Genomic DNA, 21,430 nt, shown 5'->3' with positions numbered 1-21,430 from the left:
ATTGAGTACAATAAAGAAGATAGCATTTGGTATAGAGCCTGACATATTTCAAGCACCTATTAAATGGTAGGTGCTAGTACTTTTATTCTTGTTGCAATATGTAAAATTAGTAAAGGGGACAAAATTAGTTTGCAATTCCTTTAAAAAATTAGACATCTTTTGTAGCTCCTTTATTATAGTTTTGGAAGAATTTACTGTGTGCTACTGCTATGTTTTGGTTTAAATGCCATCTATAATAATAAAAGCATAATATGCTAATTAGACCAGACGTCCTTCCAGATGAAGCAGGGGCTGCAAGGGCCGAGCCCCTTGCACGAATTTCCTGCATGGGGCCTCTAGTCTATTCCTAAAGATTGATATTTCAGCTGAAAAAACATTTAATGAATCTTTCAATCTAATCAATGTCTGATATCTATCATTATTGTTCCTGGGTGTTCTATATGGTGGCTGTCTTTTTAAGAGAGTATCAAAAGATCAGTCATTTTTTGCCTAATAAAATCAACCGAGAAAGCCATGTGGCTGTGACTGCCAAAACGCTTTTTAAAAAGCTCGGTTCTGACATATGATTTTGAAATGCTTATGTAAAAATATTCAACAAACTATTCAAAAATTGATCATCACGTCTCGTATGCTCACACAACATTGGTTTGCTTGAAATTAGCTATGCTTTTTAAACATTTCTAAGAGATTTTGATCTTATAGTTTCAGAAGCACATAACAGAGAAATGGGTAAAAGATTTATGGGGCAGTATTTTTTTCCCCCAAAGCAGATGTAAACAGTAACACCATCAGGGAAAGGATGAAAACCCCACAGAGGCCGTAAGAGATGAGGGGTGGTCTGTTGCCAATACTTGAAAAACACTTACAGTTCACTTAATTAGCCTAATTACATGGTGCTCTTTCAGCTTATTATTAATGCCCTCTGACAGAGATATGTTACCCTGGCCTTGAAAGCATGGTGGCCATAGTGTGTTGAGTTGAACTTGGATAATATCCAGGAGCTTCCATCAGTCCCATACATTTTGGAACAAAGCATCTGTGATATGCATAAAGTGCATGTCGGTTAAAAAACGCGATATTCTCAAACATTCAAGTTTTTGGCTTAGTGCGTTTAGCTAATTAATGTGTTTTCTATGATCATTGGGAAACTCAAAGTGACATAATAGAAAATTCCCATTCCATACCATTCAAATGATAATTAAGGCAGCCATGAATTAATCCCCAAACCCAGAACCATTCACTCATTCTTCAGCTCCTATTTAAGGACTGCTCAAAATCAGCTTGAAGCAGGAAGCATGTGATAAAACATTTTCACCAAAAAACACCCTAATTTTATTACCCTGTGAAGCAATCCTCATCTACATTCAACATATCAGTACCTTTTCATACTGATGTTTGAGACTTAATGCAACAATTTCATGGAAAGAGAAATAATATCTGGAACACAGGTAGTTTTTTTATTTGTAAAACACTGCAGGAATAACTGTCTTTAAAGAAAATTTCAGTATCAATAAAATGTTTTCATTACAAAAATTCAACTTCTATGCATTCTTTCAAGTTTTTCTACTTAGGTTATAACCACAATAAAATTCTTAGTGAGTTCAAGTTCTTTACAAAACGTTCTATCCCATGAGAGCATCATAAAGGTCAGTCTGAAGCCTGAGGTTCAAAGTTGAATTGATGGAAAAGTACATTTTCTCCTTTTTCATTTAAATAAATACATAAAGCCAGGGTCCTGAAAACACTGTTATAAAAAGTACACATGAATATTTCTTTGAAATTTGGTAATAAATTTGTGCATGATGATTTTCTTTTGGGGGAGAGAATAGTGATGGGAATTTTCTGTCAAATAATTGTTCCTTTACTTTAAAACCAGTTAATACTGGTTAAAATATTATACGGAACTACCCTCAAACAAACGTGGATGAGTTGGACTTGACAACATATTTAAATAACTTCACACTTGTATGGATGGATTCTCTTCCACATAAATGATTTTAAAAGCCTGTAAGATAAATATATACAGTTGTTTTCTTTTGCAAATAGAATAAACACAGGCTTATATTTCAAAATAAGTCAGTCTGAATTAACCTGTATGAAGCTACAGCTAACGCCAATGTTAACAAGCATTCCTTATTAACAGACCAGTAGAGTAACTGTCCCTGGGAAGAGGTACAATAACGTGACTTTATAAAAGTTCACAGTTGTGACTATCACAAAGAGAAACAATCAAGGATGTAGAAATTGTACAGTATATCCAGGTGAAGTCTGGGCAGACCTAAAGAACCTACTGGGCTAATAAACAGAGCAATGCATCAGACAGTAGGTTATTAATTTTAAACTTAAGAAACTAACTTGTACTAGGAGGAAGCCTAGATGGAATTTAAGGCAACATTTATATGTTTTTAAAAAGAAATCGGTTTTAAAGACAATTTTTCTTTTGGTGGTAAAGACGAATGATAGCTTCCAGATTCTACTCTCTAATATAAACACTCATTATAAACTACTTTTTCTAAAGAGAACATTAACCATTTATGTATTATATACTTGTTCACATCATACCAGTTTTAAGAACTGCTTCAAGAGAAATAGCACTAATTGAATAATCAATGCTACCTTTTTTTTTTAATTGGTAATTCATTACTGAACCCACCTAATGCTACTCAGTTTGTATACTGGGACGTACATATCACACAACACTGTATAGTTCCAGGCTTTGAAAGGAAAAAAGCCTAAAATAGAAAATTAAAATGTTTGATTATATAATACTTCCTTCTAGCAAATAAAATTTTGTAAATGACTAAAGAGTTTTAGCCAAAGAAATATGACTATTCTTCTCAGAGAATTATATCTGTTTGGATATGAATATAATGTCTTATAGTCAATCTCCAACTTGTTAGGTAACTACATGTGAATATACTCCTTCATTGTTACCCTACTATTAAATATTGATCCTTTATTATATAGTGTCTACCTTACTATAGCCACATTTAGATATATAAATATATACTTGAACTTTTTTTCTCATTACTCTTTTTTAAAAATCAACAGGCATGACTAAGTGTGTCCACATAAAATAAAGTGATTTCTAACTCGGTGGGAGCACTGGGGAGAACCACTAAGCTGTAGAAGAATTTGGTATAAATGCTTATGATGTGGACAGGAAACATCTACTTGTTGAGATTCAATTATGATTTTTGAACCTTTCCATGATAACAAATATTGTCATTTGCAGCTCCCTTATAGGGATACTTATAATCCTCACACTGTAAAAGTATGTTTTAGGAATTTCTTCTCAATACTGCTGAAAAATCAAAAATTTTTTTTTATGATGCTCAATTTGACTGTAGAATTTGCAACCCCCCTTTTTTCATTATTATTTTTTTAAGTTCTGGTGCAATCCAACAAACGAAAGGCTTTCAGTATAATTTTTGTTGAAACTTATTGGCCAAATTGTGAGCATGGGTAATGGACAATCAGAATATAAATATATTATATACTTTTTAGCATATAAAGCCATCCAGCAACTTAACTGTATTCTTCTCCATATCGATGGGTTATATTATGAAGGGATCTAAATATATCTGAGGGGGAGGGGTGGGAGAGGGCCAATGTGTTAAAGCCAATTGTGTATCATACATAAAAGTGCACGTTAACTACTTGAAAAAATTCACATTTATTTACTGTCAAACCGTGTTAAACTTTACACTGGATATTAGTGATGGGCTCATTATTAACAGGTTTACACAAAGGGATGAAAAGAAAAGCAGAATTTGGCTGAAACAATTTACATTTCATTAGAACTTTATAAAATAAATTAATTACTAAATATAGGCAGAAGGAATATGGAAGAGTAATATTGGTTTTATTTTATTTTAAAAAAGAAGAGGCACCTTTTGTTCACTAGAAAGTTTGTGAGAAGTGCCCAGTGCCCTCTCTGCCCTCTGTTCAAGAATAAACGGAGGGGCAGCACGCAATCTTTTCTAGATTTCACCACGGTTGTGCAAGGCATGGCGTAACTGGCTTCAAAGACTTTTCTCCCCGTAGAACACGTTCTTTTGGCAATAAGGAATTTAAATGTAAGGATAAAACTAACATGTCAAAGCAGAACACTTGTATACAGTGGAAACTAAGTGACAATGGGCAGAACCATGACAAAGTGTAAGGAAAAACATTTTATAACATGTGCAACCAAGAGCTTTTCACAATATTTTCTTCAAACTCTTTAAAATTATTTTAATGACAATTCTATTTCAGTTGGACACAAAGGTATTTATTTTACCCTAGCAATAGAACAAAATATAATTTCTTTAGCCATTTTTTTTTCATGAGAATAGTTCATTGTACAGTTGAGGAAACATACGAAATAAGGCCTGTGGCTTGATTGCTAGTGGTTAAACATGGTTTCAATCTTTGCCTTAATGGAAAAGATTTGCAGTGAACTGCAAACTGCTGCAGAATATCTCTCCTGCTTTTCCAAGTCTTGTCAGGAACAGTAAGGTACAGTAAATTTGTCCCACAGGATTTTAAAGCCTACGTCTTGTATATAATACAATGCAGGCCTACAAAAAAATGGTGCAGCCATATTTACAAATTTAGTTCGCAAACTGCTGCGGTAAAATGGCTGGAAAGTTGCGTTTTGCTCGCTTCACAATTTCTCTAAACAGCAGCAGAATCTTAAAATACCTGGTTGGCATCTCTTTTCTTTGTAACAAATAATTCACTTTAGTATACTCTGTGTATATACAAAGTTGGTTTTTTTTGTATGTTTTATAAAAATTCACAGAACGGCAAGGTTCAGTCATCTTTTTTTACACGGGAGGAACCACAGGTCATCAGGGCTGTCTGCGGGGCCGAGTCTGCGTGGGGTCCACCGGCCTTGCTTTGCGAATACTCGCAGGTGGCCCTTGGAACTCCCCGGCTGAGCTATTAAAGGCTGGTCACCAGCTGCATCTGCCCTTCTCTCACGTCCCCTTCGGGGATGCAGCCTTCCTTGTTAATGGGGATAATGTACCCGTCGCTGTTGCCCCTGCTGATCTGGTAGCACGTCTGGAGCTGGTGGCCAGCCCCCAGGTTGGGCATGCTCTTGTAGTAAATGTCCTCGTTTTCGCTCCTCCGGGAGGGAGACAGGTCTTCCTCCATGTCCGGGCTGCTCTCCTGGTAGGGAGAGTCTCTGAGGTTGGGCATGCTCGTGTAAAGAGAGTCCCTATTGGGCGACTGCAGGTGGTCCTCGGCCTCGGCGGTCAGCTGGGAGACGTAGCTGTCCGTGCCCTCGGGCTTCACTTTCTTCTGTGGCTGGTACAGAAGGGAGTGAGTCCGCTGAGGGATGAGCGGGGCCTCCAGCTCTCGGTGGTGCAGCTCCAGCCCTGGGTGGTCGCCGTGCATGAGAGAGGACGCGTCAGCCACGATGGCATCATCCTCGCTGCTGCTCCCGCCAATCACAGGTTTGACCGGGAGCGTGAGCTCCAGGTTGTGAGTCTTGCTGCTGCCCCGTAGGTTGTTGTGCACTAGCTCTGAAATGATCATTTTCTCAAAAGCGGTATCATTCAGACTTAGTCCACAGTCCACGACCTGCACGCCATCGATGTAGTCCCCCTTGCGCAGCGAGTAGCTGTTGTTGAAATTACCATTTAGCGGTAGAGTATCCATGGCACTTGTATCCCTGGCATTGTTCAGTGAATGTCCTGAAACAGACAACGGAGTTTCCATTATGGCTGCTGATCCTGCCTCAAAAATCATTAACTCTTTGGCACAAAACGTTTTAATGTCGTTCAGGACAAAGTTGTATTGAAAGCGGACACTTGGAAAGTGCCAGGCTTTCACGCATTCCCAACTGTAAACAGTTGCACCCCCTTAGATATCTAATACGAAAACGTGTGAAAGGGTAATTCTGTTTTCCAGGGAGGGAAGATGGCATACTGAATATTACTTGATCAATTTCGGGGAGACGGTAGTTAATCGATTTTGGGTCAAATCTCTGACAAAAAAAAGACTTCACTCCATGCCCTTGCATAGTTAATGCAAAGCAATTCATTACTGACAATTACATTTTAAAGTACGAGACTATGATTTATAAAAATAAAATTAACAGAATTTGTCCTAAACAACACTAAATTAAAAAGGAATAAGTCACATACAAAAACCAAAGGCAAATGTACAACACAAACCCACATAAGTGGCAAGCAACTTTTTTTAAACAACATCTAACATTTCCTTTTTTTCTGGAGATGAAATTTAAAAAAAAAAAAAAGAATGAAAAATATGGACAGATACAAAGAATTCATGTTAAACAAAGACAGCCATCTCTCATACAGACGGGCCCAGGGGCCCACAAGCACCATCCAACAACATGACAGACAGCAGGTGGAATGACTCACTTTGGACAACTCACATCATGTCTGTCTGCTCAGGCTATCTGGCCTAAGAGTAGCTGATATATAAAAGAAAGTAAAATGATTTATTGTAACATGATGAAGAATTTCTAAGCTTCTCAGCAACTTAGTCAGAGCAAGGGTTCAACAAATTAGGTTACCAGCAATAACAGCCTTTCACGTTTTGGTTTAATGTTTCTTGTCGTTTTGATATGTACTTTGGAAACGAGTACTCTAATAGCCATGGCCCCAGGCTACTAATGGTCAAGGTGTTTGCCTGCAGCCCTGCAGTCTGCATCAGTCACAGTGACAGCACCGAATGAACCCGCAGCCTACTGCACGAGACTGGCCCACAGACACCGTGGGCATGGAGGTTAAACGCAGAAATGTTAGAGATTTCTTAAGTATGGGTCACAGAAATTAAACCAAGAATAAATATTCACTATGGAATGGGAAAAGGGTGTTATGTTAGCCTTGGCTAATATATTGTTTATCTCTAAAGGAATGAAAGATTGGGTAAGTCTGCTGAAGATATGAAAAGAGGTTTAGGAAGAAAAAAAATACGGTAACATGCTCTCTTTAAATCAGAGTTATATTTTCTACAGACACATAAACATGTAAACTAGGACATCACAGTGCTTTTCAGGCAAATGGGAAAAAAATAGAGAAAATTAAATGATCTGCACCATGGGAAATTGGGTTATTCATTCTCAAAATCCTAGAGAAAAAAATAAAATCACTTGTCTACAGATAGGTCTGGAAAAAAAAAAAAAAGAATGAAATGATGGTTATTGAAATGAAACTGACCACTGTGAGGCTGCTGCATTGTATGCAAGGCTTGGAGGAGTTTAGGAAAAAAATTTAATTCTTGGAAAAAAATAGGCACTTTCCCTTTTTAGTGCTCACTTCACTCTTAAAGCTGCAGATTATCCTAGAAAACTCAGCTTCATGACCAATAAATATATGATAATTGTTTGATAAATTATCATTAGTAGAAAATGAGAAAATGGGTTGATTATATTTGTTGGTCACTCATGTTATTTTAAAAAACTCTGATCCAACCTCTACTTTTGAGAAACTGACGGGCCAATTAACATCACGCTCCACATATAACAAAATGAAGTTCTGATAGTTATTTGTAAGGCTTCCTTTTGCTTGGTTGACACAGTTTTTTAGCTTTCTAAGTTCCTATGAGCACCACAATCTTTATAAGATCCACCACTGGAAAACGCTTGGTGCTTTAAGTTACAGGATAGGTCACTTGTTAGCATTTGTTTCCTCTGTAGAGGTTTGATCTTGTCTTTTTATTATTGCTTAATAAATATACACATATATACTGGGTAAAACAGGAGGTGTTTTCTATGATACACTGCAGATTTAAGCACATCTTTGACTGGTTTGGAAGAGGCAAATTTTCTGCCCAAGTTCAGGTAATTCACTTGAAGACTTTCCACAGCCTGTAGCAAGATGACTGTGGGAATGCAGAAATGATAAGTCAATTATCCAGCATTCGGGTTGACAGTACCTCAGGCTTTAAAGAGCAAATTATTTCAGCATTGTGTACACTTAAGTATGGACAGCGTTTGCTACAGACCTCTATTGTTGAGAAAGAGCAGTACAGACCAGCTGTACTGTTTGAATTTGGTAACATTTTAGTTGCAAATTGTGAACCACTTGCCCGCTGAGTCTACTTCATGACCGCTAGTTATGTTTTAATTGTGCCGGTTAAAAATCATGCTGAAAAAATTTACATTTGATAGGCAAAGTTAAGTTTTACTCCCATACTTGTCTCTCTGTAGGTTGCTAGAGGAAAGCATAAGGAAAGTGAGAAAAACAAGAGAATGAAAAGAAAAGCTGCAGTTACGTTAAAATAGAATTTCAAGGAAAAAAAACAGAAACAAAGTTCTGTGTTAAACTTAGTGCTAAATATCAATCACAAATAAAGACTATATGCTAGCAGTAATTAGCAGCAGTAACTTTTATCAAAATCTTGAAAAGTTCTGTTAAATACATATGCTTTTTAAAAAATAAGCTATTAGAAAACACAGTAATATAGGATGGGTTAGTGACAATCTATATCCCCCTCCCCCAATTAAAAACAAACACACACAACTATAGGTATAAACTGACTGTTATTAACTTTATTTTCAAAGCTATTTTAAGAAAAAAGAAAAACTACCATAAAGCTGCACTATACTATAGTGTGGTTACACTGATAATGCTGGATGTCGTTTTCTATAGCTAGGCATCCAAATGATCTTTATTAGCTAATCCATTCCAAAAGCAAATTCTGCCGGCAAGCTTTAGAGTCAACTGAACAGAATATTACATAGAGCGGATACCTCTAAGTGATATAAATCTTGAAGATGGGCTCGCGGACCATGTGATGTCAGTCCTGTAATAATATATTAAGATTTATGCCACCTGTGTCAAAAACATGGATAATTATTGGTAAATACTATCATGGCTGAATTTTTACTATAATATAGTGCAGTTTTAGAAGCCTGGCATGCTCAATACCATTCTCTTTCAATTGAGAGACTATGGATGCAATAATAAATATATGGCAACATGAATATTCTAGAGAAAGGGCAAAGACCAGAGCTCTGTTTAGCAGCAAAGAAAGGTAGTTTTATTCGTAAGTATAAGCACACCTGGTGAGTTAAATACAGGAGCTGAAGGGGCATTACATACAACTGTTTCAGCGAGCAATGTGTTATAGGGGTTGTTAGTGCCGTGGGGTCGAAGAAGAGGGTTTGTTAGTAGGTAATTGCCAGTCATTCCTAAAGCAAAAAAGGAAAGAAAAGAAAGGGAAGGAAAGAAAAGACATCAGTTCTCTTATTTTAGTGTTACAGTTGCAGTACAGTACTTTTCGTATTCATCAAGGGTAGTGAACAAGTTGGCAACGAAAAATCTGCTGAAATTTTCTGACTGTATTTGAACTACTAATTTGAAGGAGAAAGGGTAGAGGGAAGTTAAATTTCAGTAATTCACAGGTGCTTTCTAAGTCCCCCAAGTAAACATCTGCTGAGGATGACCATTTACTAATTTATACAAAAAAAATCACTGTTAAACAAAAATGGCAATTAAATGCACAGAGATCAACATTATGTTTCAAGATGTTACTGCTTAATATTAAAAACCTAATCACTGAGGCCCAGAAGAGGGAATCTCAAACTTTCAGAATTTACAGGTGTAGGATTATCCCTCATGAAAACATCTGTGTTAATAACAACTTCGATACAAGCAGGAGGAAAAACAACTTCAAACAGATAAAAAGTATGACACGTTGCACAAAGCTTCTCTTAGTAAATGCAAGAGCACACATGCTGAGGAGGAAAAGGCTGTGTATAATGGATTATTGGCCCATTCATAAATTGTACATAACGAGAATTTTATTTGCCAGGTTTCAAAAAGTGAATCATTGGATAATTTGTTTCCTTTTTGATAGTCATCTTAACAAAATTAGGTAACATATCAGAGCCATGGAATAAACACATTTCACTTATTCTAATTTACAAATTACCAACCTTTCAATACTTATCAAACATGTTGTGCATAGCTAATGTAATTTGACTAAAAATATTTTAAAATTCAACTTTGATGTCATACATACTCCTTTTTTCATTTTAAACCAACTCTTATCAAAACAATGTAAACACTGAAAAATGTCACTGTGATAAAATATAACATGCTATATTACCAATCAATACAACAAAACTAAAATTACCTGGATAAATTACCTTTCCACCAACATTACGATGACATGATTTTTTTCATACCAAGTTAAAATTTCCTAACCTTGCATTCAGAACTATGTATACATGTACTTGTGTCCTTATCTTGCTAAAATATTTTATTTGCCAGCTTATTTAAGAATTATATTGATAATGGTAATTTTAAAGATATAATTGTAGACAAATAAAAATAGTATTTCAAGGAGAAAAAGATTAATTTGTAAATTCTCATGTATTTTAGCTTTTTGTTTATGAAGATTTACTATAAATGTTTTTGACACTTTTTACTTTTTGAAAGAAATGTAAAATAAAAACTTTTACAAATAAGAATCTTCACTACAAAACTGGCACTGTTTAATGTGAATAGTGGTTATTCTAATTGTGTTGATGTTTTAAGAAGAAAACTTTAGTAAATGTCTGGGTTAAGAGGATAAATTTCTACTCACTAGAAAAACATATGAATCAGTATATTTTCAGTAATTACTTTTTCTAGCCTTACTCTTAATGCAGAATTTAAAATTATACTGTTTGCATTACATTATTGAATAAAAAGAATTTATATGTACTTTAATAAAGAATAAAAACTGACTCAAAAGATTTAGGATCTTGTGATATAAACACATTTGAAAAAAATTCCCCATTTTCTCTAGGATTATTGTAAATTGGCAAAAGGTACAAAATTTATATTGTAAACTCAAATTTTCCTAGTAACTGACCTTGATTAAGTGTTGAAGTGCTATTGATGTCACCTGAGATAAAAGAAGATTCAGATTGTTTTCTCACAGTGTCATTCCACATCCTTCTTATACGACTCTATCAACATAAAATAGCAAGACATGTTATGTTAGTTTCCCCAAATTTACCTTATTAAAGACACACAAAGATTTAACCTATCAATCTGTGTAGGATGATCTGTCGGGCTTTAAAAAAAAAACAAAAAACGTGTGTGGATTCTAGTCTCAAACTAAGGAAGTCTATACTGCTCTATTGCTTTTCTACTAAGGGGAATTTAATCTTCTATTCTTTAGAAGTTTTCCTTTATTGCTTTTTTTTTAAGGTAGAGATGACTGATTATTCAACAAATGTTTACTGAGTACAACGAGCACTGTGCTGTATACAAAGCTTAGGCTATGAAATGATTCTGATGGACTTTTTAAAGAAGTACACCTCTCAAAAAAAGGTTGTTCACACCTAAAGAAACACCTTCAAGAAATACTTAAGAAGACAGTAAAACCAAAATACTAAAACAGCAAGTGTTTGCTATGTAGACATCATTAGAATGAGGAGACAATGAGTGCCCTTGAACAGAGCCTGCCTCGGTAGGCTTTCTATCAAGAAGGCTAAGTAAAGGCGCTGTCAGAGTCTCTGTTACCTGTGTGCCAGAGGAATACCGAGCACTGGTCCTGGTGGTGGATGCCTTCACTGAGCTGTGGGGACTCTCCGTTGGGAGGCCGCTGCAGCAGTAGGAGTGTCTGAAGCACTTGCCATATTCTTTTCGCACCTGCATTGAACCACCAGGAGACCATGGGGTTAATATAAACATCCTTGCTTCTCCCTTTCTCTAATTAAATAAGCAATGGAGACAACCAAGAAGTTCCACAAACATACTTCTGTGCAGAAAATAAACTGAACTTAAAAAATCAAGTTTAATTGAAACTGTTGTAATCAGAAAAAATATCTCTGTCCACTAGACTGGCTAGCAAAATCTCTTCAATGTGATATATTAGGTAGTAATGCTTTATAACCTGTTATGCAAATGTTATTAATACAATAGCAATATTTTCAAAGCCTCATTTTCTCTGTATACTTAGGAACCCCAATTTTATATTTCATGCTAAGGAGGACATGAAGCGTCTGAAACTTAAATGACTGAATTAGACACTTCATGTCCTCCTTAGGTAGGTCAATGTACATAAACCTCTTTTATCGGATTACATACTTTTGTGGGTAACCTCTTTATAATGACAAGGCTATTTTGGCACAAGAATAAAGAAAAAAAAGTACTTTGATAATATGCCATTAATTATGATGAAATGTTTTCTTCATTTCCTGATGTGTTTTAACACTGAGTAAAAAGAGTCTAAGATGCCTATGCACTTCATGAGCAATTTCCATTCACATTAATGAGTTACCGTGTTAATTTCCACGCCCCCCCCCCCCCCCTCCCCAAGCTTGGATATAAGAATAGATCGAAAAGTTCTTAGGTCTAAAAGAAAGTTTAAAGTAAACTTTAAAAAGTGAAGTCCAAACACTCGCTAAATGATAGGGCCCCTGATGAGGTGGGACAAACTTGGGAGGAGTAGGTGAGAGTCCTGGATTCTATTGCAACGATACTGGCACATAAGCATGTCTTGTTGTGGCCAAGAGCCAGACTTCAAAATTATAAGACAGACAGGGAGATATTGCATAAGAAACTATTTTTTTGAATAGGTTACAAAACACACTCAAAGGCTTCTCCCCTCCTCACAGTTCTATGCTCTGTATCTGCCCGCAAAGACCATGATTTTGACACTTATTCCTTGCAAAACTAGATAATTAAAGTCACTAGATAACCTTTTAAATCTAAGTGCACTTGCATTTTCCTCCTCTTAGCTTTATTTAATTATACAATTAGGACAAATAACAATGGGATTGAACTTTCAAAGCATTTTCTTTGCCTAAATATGCTCACTGAAGTAGTAAACCAGGATTTAAACTAAATCACTTTGTATCATATTCTTCACAAGTCAATCTGGCAGCACCAAGAGGATGTGTCCAAGACTAAGTAGGTTATATTCAAAAGAGCTGCAGGATGCTTTTAAATGTAATTGTAGTTAAAAAGCATAGCAAAATCTTTGTTCAATTAATACACATAACTCTATGAGAAAATAATGGCTAAGTTTCGGTTTTCTCTCAAAATAATTTGGCAGATTATAAATGTGCCCGTATGCATGTATACAAAATGCTCATTTATAAATTAAGAACTATATAAAAACCAAAGCAATTACAAAGGTTATACCTGAATCGTATTTAGAAAGTTAAGATTCAATGTTACTAAATAACACATCATACCTTATAAAAAATGTCTGCACACTTAATGGCTATTAACTACTCTGAAATGCTGCATAACCAAGACAATGGCAATGAAAGTGGTACTTTATCCAAATAATACCCCCGGTGTTGGTGTTGCCTAATGCCTATATTGCTGTGAATGTACATTACCTGTCAGGACTGCACATTCCACTGTTATTATCTCAAAATTACAGCTTATTCAAAACTGATGGAAGTAACAACACTATCATCTTGTCAGGATTGAAAACATAATAGTTTTCACTTTCACAATTCTATTTCTCTGTTCAATTTAAGTGACCAACCAGTAATAACAGAATAAAAAGACTACACTGGATATGCAGGCAGGGAAAAGATGATACTAGAAAGGCTCGGAAATTTTAGACTTAAATGGTGCTAAACTATTCTCTTGGATTTGCAGCAGTATTTCATTTTCAAACAAACATTAATTTTTGAATCATTTTTGCTTACTCCACTTAATATAAAATCAGCACTAAACAATAAAATGTGAGATGCAAAATTATTGGATTTTAGATCTAGATCATTAAAATTACTCAAAAGGCAACATTAATATTAAATTTTTGTATGGCTAGAGCTTTTAAATTAAGGGCATGTATCCTTTACTCAACTTCATTTTGGACCACTGTATTCTCTTTATTGAGCAAAGAACAAGATTATTTAACCTTTTCTTTATCTTGTATACCCTTTGCACAAAGCATTTTTATAGATCCCAGTAGCAAAGAAGACATCTTAACATAAATATCTAGTTTATAACAGCCCCAAATTGAGACCCAAAAATGATTGCTATTGAATTCTTTTATATGTGAAGCCCAAATTTCCAGACATGCATTACAATTAATTTATGATTAAAAATATAACCCAATTAGTAATATGCCAGTTGTAACTTAATATCTTCTCCATTATATCTGTTATTTCCACTACAAGAACAAGCAAGCAGAACCCCGTGGCACGGTCACTTACTTTCTTCTGAAGAGCACAGTGAAAGATGAAAATGAACACTCCCTGGAAAGCATTAAAGATGGTGAAGAGATATGCCATCACTATAGTCTCCTCATTAATAAAAAGCAACCCAAATGACCAGGTTAGGCCAAGAAGACACAGAAGAGCGAAAGCGCCAAGCACCCAAGACCTGAAAAAATAAAGTGAGTTTCATTCACAGGTTCAATGAGAGAACAACACACATCACACTTAAATATGAACATATCAGTAGTAGCAGTTGACTTTCTCTATGTTCACATTCAAATTCAACAGCATTTTGGCTTTAACCTTTCATTGATTAAAGAAGGAATAGTAGCATTTAGTACTGCAGCCTCCAGTGAAAACAGCAACAGCAGGTATGACCTTTTTTTTTTTTTTTACTCCAGAATAAACAAGGTATCAAAACTATATTAAAATTCAACGTGTAAAACATCCTCCAGTACTTTATTGGCTTTTATGTGCATTTTGGTATAAGAAATTAGGAGTCCTTAATGAGGTGACTCCTATCTTTTTATTCCTGTGGTGTACCCACAACACTGAGTAATGTGACACATACAGAAAGATTAAATGGCAGATAATCAGCTCCTAAACTTCAGATTCTGATAAACTAATCTTAGGTGAACCCTAAGGTTTTATAACTAAAGCATGAAGAAGCCTAGCTGAAATGGGACAAAAAACATGAGAACAACTTGAAAATAAAATAATTTTGGAGAAATTTCATCATGAATAGATTAAGGAGAAAAGAACTGTAGGAAATAGGACGGAATGAGAAGGATTTAAAGTCGGTGCATTCCATGTCTAACTAATGATCTTACTTGATAAATGGCTTATTATCTTCATAGCTAGAAAGCATTATAAGCAGAAAAGAGAAACAAAATTATTAGACAGAATTAAAATAGAAAGTAATAAGAAAGCATTTATATATTTTATAAATTAGTCAAAATTAAGAAAGTCAAAATGCAGAGGCAAGCAATTAAAAAATAAAGGCATATTATAATTTTAAAATACTACAGCAAATTAGACATACAAAAATAATTATAAGAATTAAGGGCAATTCATGATATTGACAGCTTTGTAAAAAATATAAATCATGCCATAAATTTGTTAATGTAGGGTTCTACCTTACCCAGGTAAGTCCGTATTATAGTAGCCATCACAAACACGGTAATTACTGGTGTAGATGAGAAGAGACAGAAAGAGGAAAAGGAAGAAAAGAGAGAGATGCTAAAGATTAGCTCTCTCTCTTACCATGCAACATGCAATGAAGCTGGCACTAACCTATCTAAAACTTCTAATTTTTAAAAAACTACCCTTACTATAGATCTGCCATTTTTTACATTAAAAATATTTTTTTGCAATCCCATTATAACCAACTTGGACCTCATCAAAATTTAAATTAAGGCTCATATTTAAAAAATAACTGAAAATGCTTCCACATAAGCTGACTTAGGAGACAACAACTATCAAATTTTTGTTAATTGGATAGCATTTTTCCATAGATAGGCTATTGCAGTTTTTATTCAACATTGAAATAAAAAAAACATTTATTCAATTATCATAAAAACACAGATAATCTCCATGTTAACAACAATAATATAATGTATTCTCTTAGGAAAGCAAGATTAGAAGTAGAAAACTGCTCAGGATCCTTAAATCAAAAAAAGTCATTTAACAAAACAAACTGAATATAATCTTATCAGCCATGAAAGCAGGAACATCATTTTGAACTGCATTTTAAATTCAAATGAAACTGCTACCGTGATATGGAATTTCCACAAAGCTACTGAAACAATTTCTTGGCTCTACATCAAGACAGAAATTATCTAATTTTTGACCAATGTCTGTGACGTGGTCACACTGAGACTCACCCTTGTACAGTAAAACTTCATTCTGAATAATTTCTAGTTGAGAGAAGGTACTCATGGATTCCCTGTGGAGAATATCTTGTACTTAAGTTTGTCAAGCACTAAGCTTAAAATACAAACTACTTACTTAATGTTCTCCAACCTGCTAGAATCAGGTTTCAAAGTGTTTGAGTGCTTCACCATTTTGCACAATGTGATCACCAGGAAGATAATATTTAGCTGTTATAACAAATAATAATAATAAAAAAAGAATTAGACCACTACAACCAAAGAATAAACAACACACTTTTGCAAATTTATTTAATGAGTTAATGCAGTTAAATACCAAAGACATGAGTATATAGTAGACAATGATTCAACTTTAATTTATATATGCAATGATCCAGTTAAGTCTAAATAATAAAACACTCGAGCTATGTTTGATCGATTTTTTAATAGATCATTTGACATGAAATTGCAACCTCATTAAATCAGTATCATGTGGTGATGATTAAATAAATTAGATACCTAAATTAGTTTCTTTAGCTAGAGGTACTCCAGGGCCTAAAAGCCATCTAACAGAAACATTAAAGTAAATTCCTTAGGAAAGGCATTTATAGCATGTAGCTTATAATGGAGCAATAGATGGATTTGAGAACCTAAGACTTAGTTGAGAGTCTAGTTTCTGATTTTGGCTGATTAAAGGAGGGTAATAACATTTGTACAATCTACTTGTAAGGTAATTATGAGGGTCAAATGAAATAATATATGAAACAGCTATATAAAGTAAGATATATATATATATCTTACTTTAATAGATAAATAGCAAAATATGCATATATATATATATATATATATATATATGCATATTTTGCTATTTATCTATTAAAAGCCATCAGTTCTTTTTTACTAGTCTCTATATTGTATGGAAATAGGTAATTTCTGAAAAAGGCTCTTTTGAGTCCCTCTAAAACATTCAGCCAGGGCAAAAAATTGATGTGTAAACTGGGCAGATGAAACCTGACATGGAAGGAAGGTTTGGGAGATAAACACAAGTGAACTCAGAAGAAAGGAGTTGGGTTTTGCCTGAGGAGAGGTAAAGGTTTGTACTTTGCATTTGCTTCTAGTCACCTGGCAGAATGCTGGACAGAGGGAAGGCAGTTCCATTTTTATGCTGTAAAAGTAGAACTATACTAGGCTGGTCCTGGATTTATTATTATTATTTTTTTAAAATATATTTTTATTGATTTCAGAGAGGAAGGGAGAGGGAGAGAAAGATAGAAACATCAATGATGAGAATCATTGATCCACTGCCTCTTGCACACACACTGCACCCCGCCCCCCTCCGCCACTGGGGATCGAGCCCACAACCGGGGCATGTGCCCTTGACCGGAATTGAACCTGGGACCCTCCCGTCCTCAGGCTGATGCTCTATCCACTGAGCCAAACCAGTCATGGTTGGTCCTGAATTTTTTGATATTTACTTCAGATCATTCTTTTAAAAAAGGCAAATCATTTTTTTGTGTGAGCTGTATATGACTTAAAGACAGTACAAGCCCAAATAGTATATTCAGGAAAAGGCTCACTGAATGTGGGATGAAAGCAATTTCTTGGTGGTAGGTAATAGATATAACTTTGTTAGAGTAACATGATTCTTTTTACTAAGTCACCACAGCATGTGACAAAATGATACCATATCTTAGCCATTCATCACTATATTAGGAAAAATGATACAGGGCAATAAATAAAATTTCCAAGTCCTTCCTGATGAGTTTGGGCACACAGTAAAGGCTTTACGCTATTTGTCAGTCATTTTGTTCACTGTGCTGTATTTCTCTTAGATGTAGAATTTCTTCTTAATGGAAAAAAATGAGGTTAAATAGGCACAATTTGCAAGTGTTGGCCAATAGTGTTCTATGTTAATTACTTAACAACAAAAGAAGCTCTTTGTTTAAACTAGTACTTAAAATTAATTTCTTAAAATACTTGTATAGAGAAAAAGCAAAAACATTTGTAAAAACGCTTCTCTAGTTTTACATTCTGAGTATTATTTCAGTTGGTCACAATATAAATACATGCTTACACTTTCAGGGATATGCACTGTCATACATTTTATTCAACAAATATTTACTGATTTTACTATACGGATGTGCTTATTGTATTGTATACACTTTCTGCCTTGGAAAAAGTTAGAGCGGTCTTTCAGGCAGCACAGTAAATATTTGATTTGGTTTTAAAAAAATTATGACACAGTATATCTTTAATTTTTTTAAAAGGCAAAAACAATAGTGTTCTTATTCTTTTTTTATTTTATTTTATGCAACAGCAAACCTTAACTAGTAAATTTAAGGAATGGTTAAAAACAAGAACTCTAAATATCCTAAAAACAAACAAGCCAAAACCTATAAAAACAGACAAAGTGACTACAACTCTTAGATAAGAAAGGCTGCTTTGTCGAGTCAAAGTTAAAATCCTTTTAAGCCTCTTGACCCCTCTTGTTGAATGTCCTAATAAAAGTACTTTTTTTTTTAAATTCCAAACTTTTGGACCTAGGTTGTCACTCGACCTTCCTTTTTCTTGAACAATTTCCTAAAGTATAGGTAGATCCTCAATTTGGTGTTCATTATTTTCTAAGCATATTAATTATCCCCTAAAGATAAAATAGTAGTAGTAGTATAGTCCAGGGAGAAAAAAAATGTTATTACCTATGACAATATATAAACTATGAGAAAATAAAGAACGTGAATGTGAAAAGAATGTGGATGTATAAAAGTATTATGCAATGAAAAGAAAATGAGTACAAAATGTGAAATCTTGGAGGTGAACCCATCCAAACATATTTTTCAATGGAGAAAATCAGGTAAAAATCATTAATACATTTTTCAATAAACATAAAATCTAAGTACATAAAAATAGAATTAAAGCTAAGTATGATACAAAGACATTTCCATCTTATTAAGACTGAGGACTAAACAAGTAGAAGGTGCCACAGAAAACATACCTTACTTCATCCTAAAAAACAGACTGCTAGATGCATTTTTCCTTTCCTCTCTCTTTCCCCTAATGAGGTTAACATTATATGTGTGTGTATGTTTTCTAGCTACAAGTATAATACATTCACAATACATAAGGTTCTGAAAATTACAGGAGGGAAAAACCAATAACAATCTATAATTTTATCTCCAGAGGTAGTAGCAGGCAGTACTCTTTTCCCCTTCTTTCTTCTACTCCTTTCTTGTTCTCTTAAAATATAACTAGACAGCCATTTTACAAATCTGCGATGTTAAGTATCTTGCCAAAGGTTATTTAGCTACTATAATGTCAGTGAGATTCAGTATGCCAATTTATTCTCAGAGAAAATATTAGCCTTCAAACAAAATAAAGATATACTAGTTTTAATTTTAAAAAGTGCTCCACTTCTATGAAGAGTAATCCAATTTATAAATCACTCAGATGACGAATGCCTTAAAGATAAATAATGAATGAATGCATAAAATACAGCCTCAAGAAATCCTACATAACATGAGGTGTGTGCTTGTCAAATGACTTCCACCTGATGGACTTGCCAAAATAGCTAATTCTCCATTTCCTTTGTAAAACTACCATCCCAGCCTCAGCAAATGGCTAAAATGCCCACACACTTCTACGCCACTAGCCAAACTGTAGGGTTAACAGTTGCGTTTTCTCAAACCTGTTCATGTTAAACTCACGTAACTAAATATCACACAAAGCCATAAAAGCTGAGTGCAAAAATAAGGGCTATTGTTTCTAACACATTTAATATCAAAAGTTTCTAAAGGACATTTTAAAAATGAGTCTCTTTAAAACCAACTAAAAGTAATAGAAAATAATCATAAAACCGCAGAAGGATATTTGACTCAGATGCTTTCAGAAGTGTCTGCGAATTCTCCCATTTATGCTAAGTGAAGTAAGCCAGTCAGAGAAAGACAAGTATCACGTGATCTCACTTACATATGGAATCTAATGAGCAAAATAAACTGATAAACAAAATGAACCCAGAGACACTGAAGCATGCAATCTATCTGACATATTTCAGAGGAGGAGGGAAGGAGATTAACCAAAAAAATTATATGCATATGTGCAAAACCCCTGGTCAGAGACAACCGTGTGGTGAAGGCTTAAGAAGGGGATGGGAGCGGGGTGGAGAGGGTTAATGGGGGAAGAAGAGTGACATCTGAAATATTTTCAACAATAAAGATAAATAAAAATAGAAGTAAATAAAGAAATTGAAAATATAATTATAGCCAATGCACTAATATTTAGATCCCAAGAAACTTATAATTAAATCCAACACTAACTTAGCCTTTGAAATATGACTTGAAGATAGACAAATGGTGAGGTAATGGTATCTTTAATAGGACGAGAAATGCCATCATTTCAAGTCAAAGTAATTATGAAAAAAGGCCTGCAAGACATACTGTAAATCATAATAAAAGCTAAGATACTTCTCCCCAACTCCACATTTAAAAGAAGTCACTAATACATATTTACTACTTTTATTAGACAAATGAAAAAATATGTATCATTTAGGTATTGAACATTTTAATATGTTACCACCAACATATATGACAGTGAAATATTTTCTGTAATTAAATAGAACATATACTGAAGTGTAAACAACATTTTAGTGTGAATTTAGAGTTCTATTTTTTCCAATGCTTTAAAAATGTAAATGCTAATTTTTATTTTCAGAAAATAAATATTGTTGCTATGATCTTTTCAGGAGATAATATGCTCTAATCAGGATCATGACTTTGTAGAGTAAAATATTTCAACAGATTTTTCCCCATCTCGTGTCTACTTCTTTCTTACTCTCTTAAAATACAACTGAAAATCAAAAGAAGTAGGCACATAGAAACGTCTTTGATAAAACCTATCATTCAAAATAGCCACTTGAAGACTGAAAGGGTTAATTTCAAATAAAGAACTGGCTGCAATTCTGGGTTCTTCCTTCTTTGCATTTTCCCCAGGACATACATGGCTCTTTCCAGCCGAATACTTCTGTGTTGCTGCTGATGCTTCTTCTTTTTTTTTTTCCTTTAGGTTAGAGTCAGTGATATCTTTTTTCTCACTTTTATTTCTTCCAATTTATTTTCCTGTGTTTGGTATGCATTTAAGAAATAAAACACAACCTTCACACATGGAATCTCCCCTATTTCTCACTGGGAGGCAGGAAAGAAGACCAGGAGAGAAGCCTGTCTCCGCTATCCAAGCGCTGCTCTTCTCCCTTCAATGCAACACAGCCACTTTCCACTCCCCGCCTTGTTCTTTGTTTTTTTCTTTCCGACATAACTACTACTGAGTTTAAACACAGTTATTTCGGGATAGATTGGGAAGTGTTATGCAATGGTGAGAAAGGAAAAAGACAGTTACAAAGATTTGTCTAAACCTGGTAGGTACATGCCATTAT

The 21,430-nt window shown here is 34.5% G+C and overlaps 1 protein-coding gene across 27 annotated transcripts in view; it reads right to left on the bottom strand.

Annotated features, from left to right (window-relative positions):
• Positions 1-3,657: 3,657 nt before the first annotated feature.
• Positions 3,658-21,430, bottom strand: part of ADGRL2 (adhesion G protein-coupled receptor L2) — a 182,093-nt gene continuing 164,320 nt past the window's right edge. For 4 of the 27 annotated variants that reach the window (XM_080657028.1, XM_080657026.1, XM_080657025.1 and 1 more), the window contains 5 exons: positions 16,148-16,239; positions 14,138-14,306; positions 11,481-11,609; positions 10,825-10,921; positions 3,658-5,684 (listed from right to left, as the gene is read on the bottom strand). In XM_080657028.1, coding sequence (XP_080513154.1) covers positions 4,930-5,684; positions 10,825-10,921; positions 11,481-11,609; positions 14,138-14,306; positions 16,148-16,239 — 1,242 coding nt within the window. In that variant the 3' untranslated portion in view covers positions 3,658-4,929. Of the gene's footprint in view, positions 5,685-6,377; positions 8,175-8,713; positions 8,767-9,025; positions 9,155-10,824; positions 10,922-11,480; positions 11,610-14,137; positions 14,307-14,970; positions 14,998-15,281; positions 15,327-16,147; positions 16,240-21,430 lie in introns of all 27 variants that reach the window. The other 23 variants (XM_080657019.1, XM_080657039.1, XM_080657030.1 and 20 more) reach the window with 18 other exon arrangements.

This window comes from Plecotus auritus (assembly GCF_963455305.1).
Source record: "Plecotus auritus genome assembly, chromosome: 2".
NCBI lineage: Eukaryota > Metazoa > Chordata > Mammalia > Chiroptera > Vespertilionidae > Plecotus > Plecotus auritus.
The sequence above is the reverse complement of the archived record's forward strand: the minus strand, read 5'-3'. Positions and strand labels throughout refer to the sequence as shown.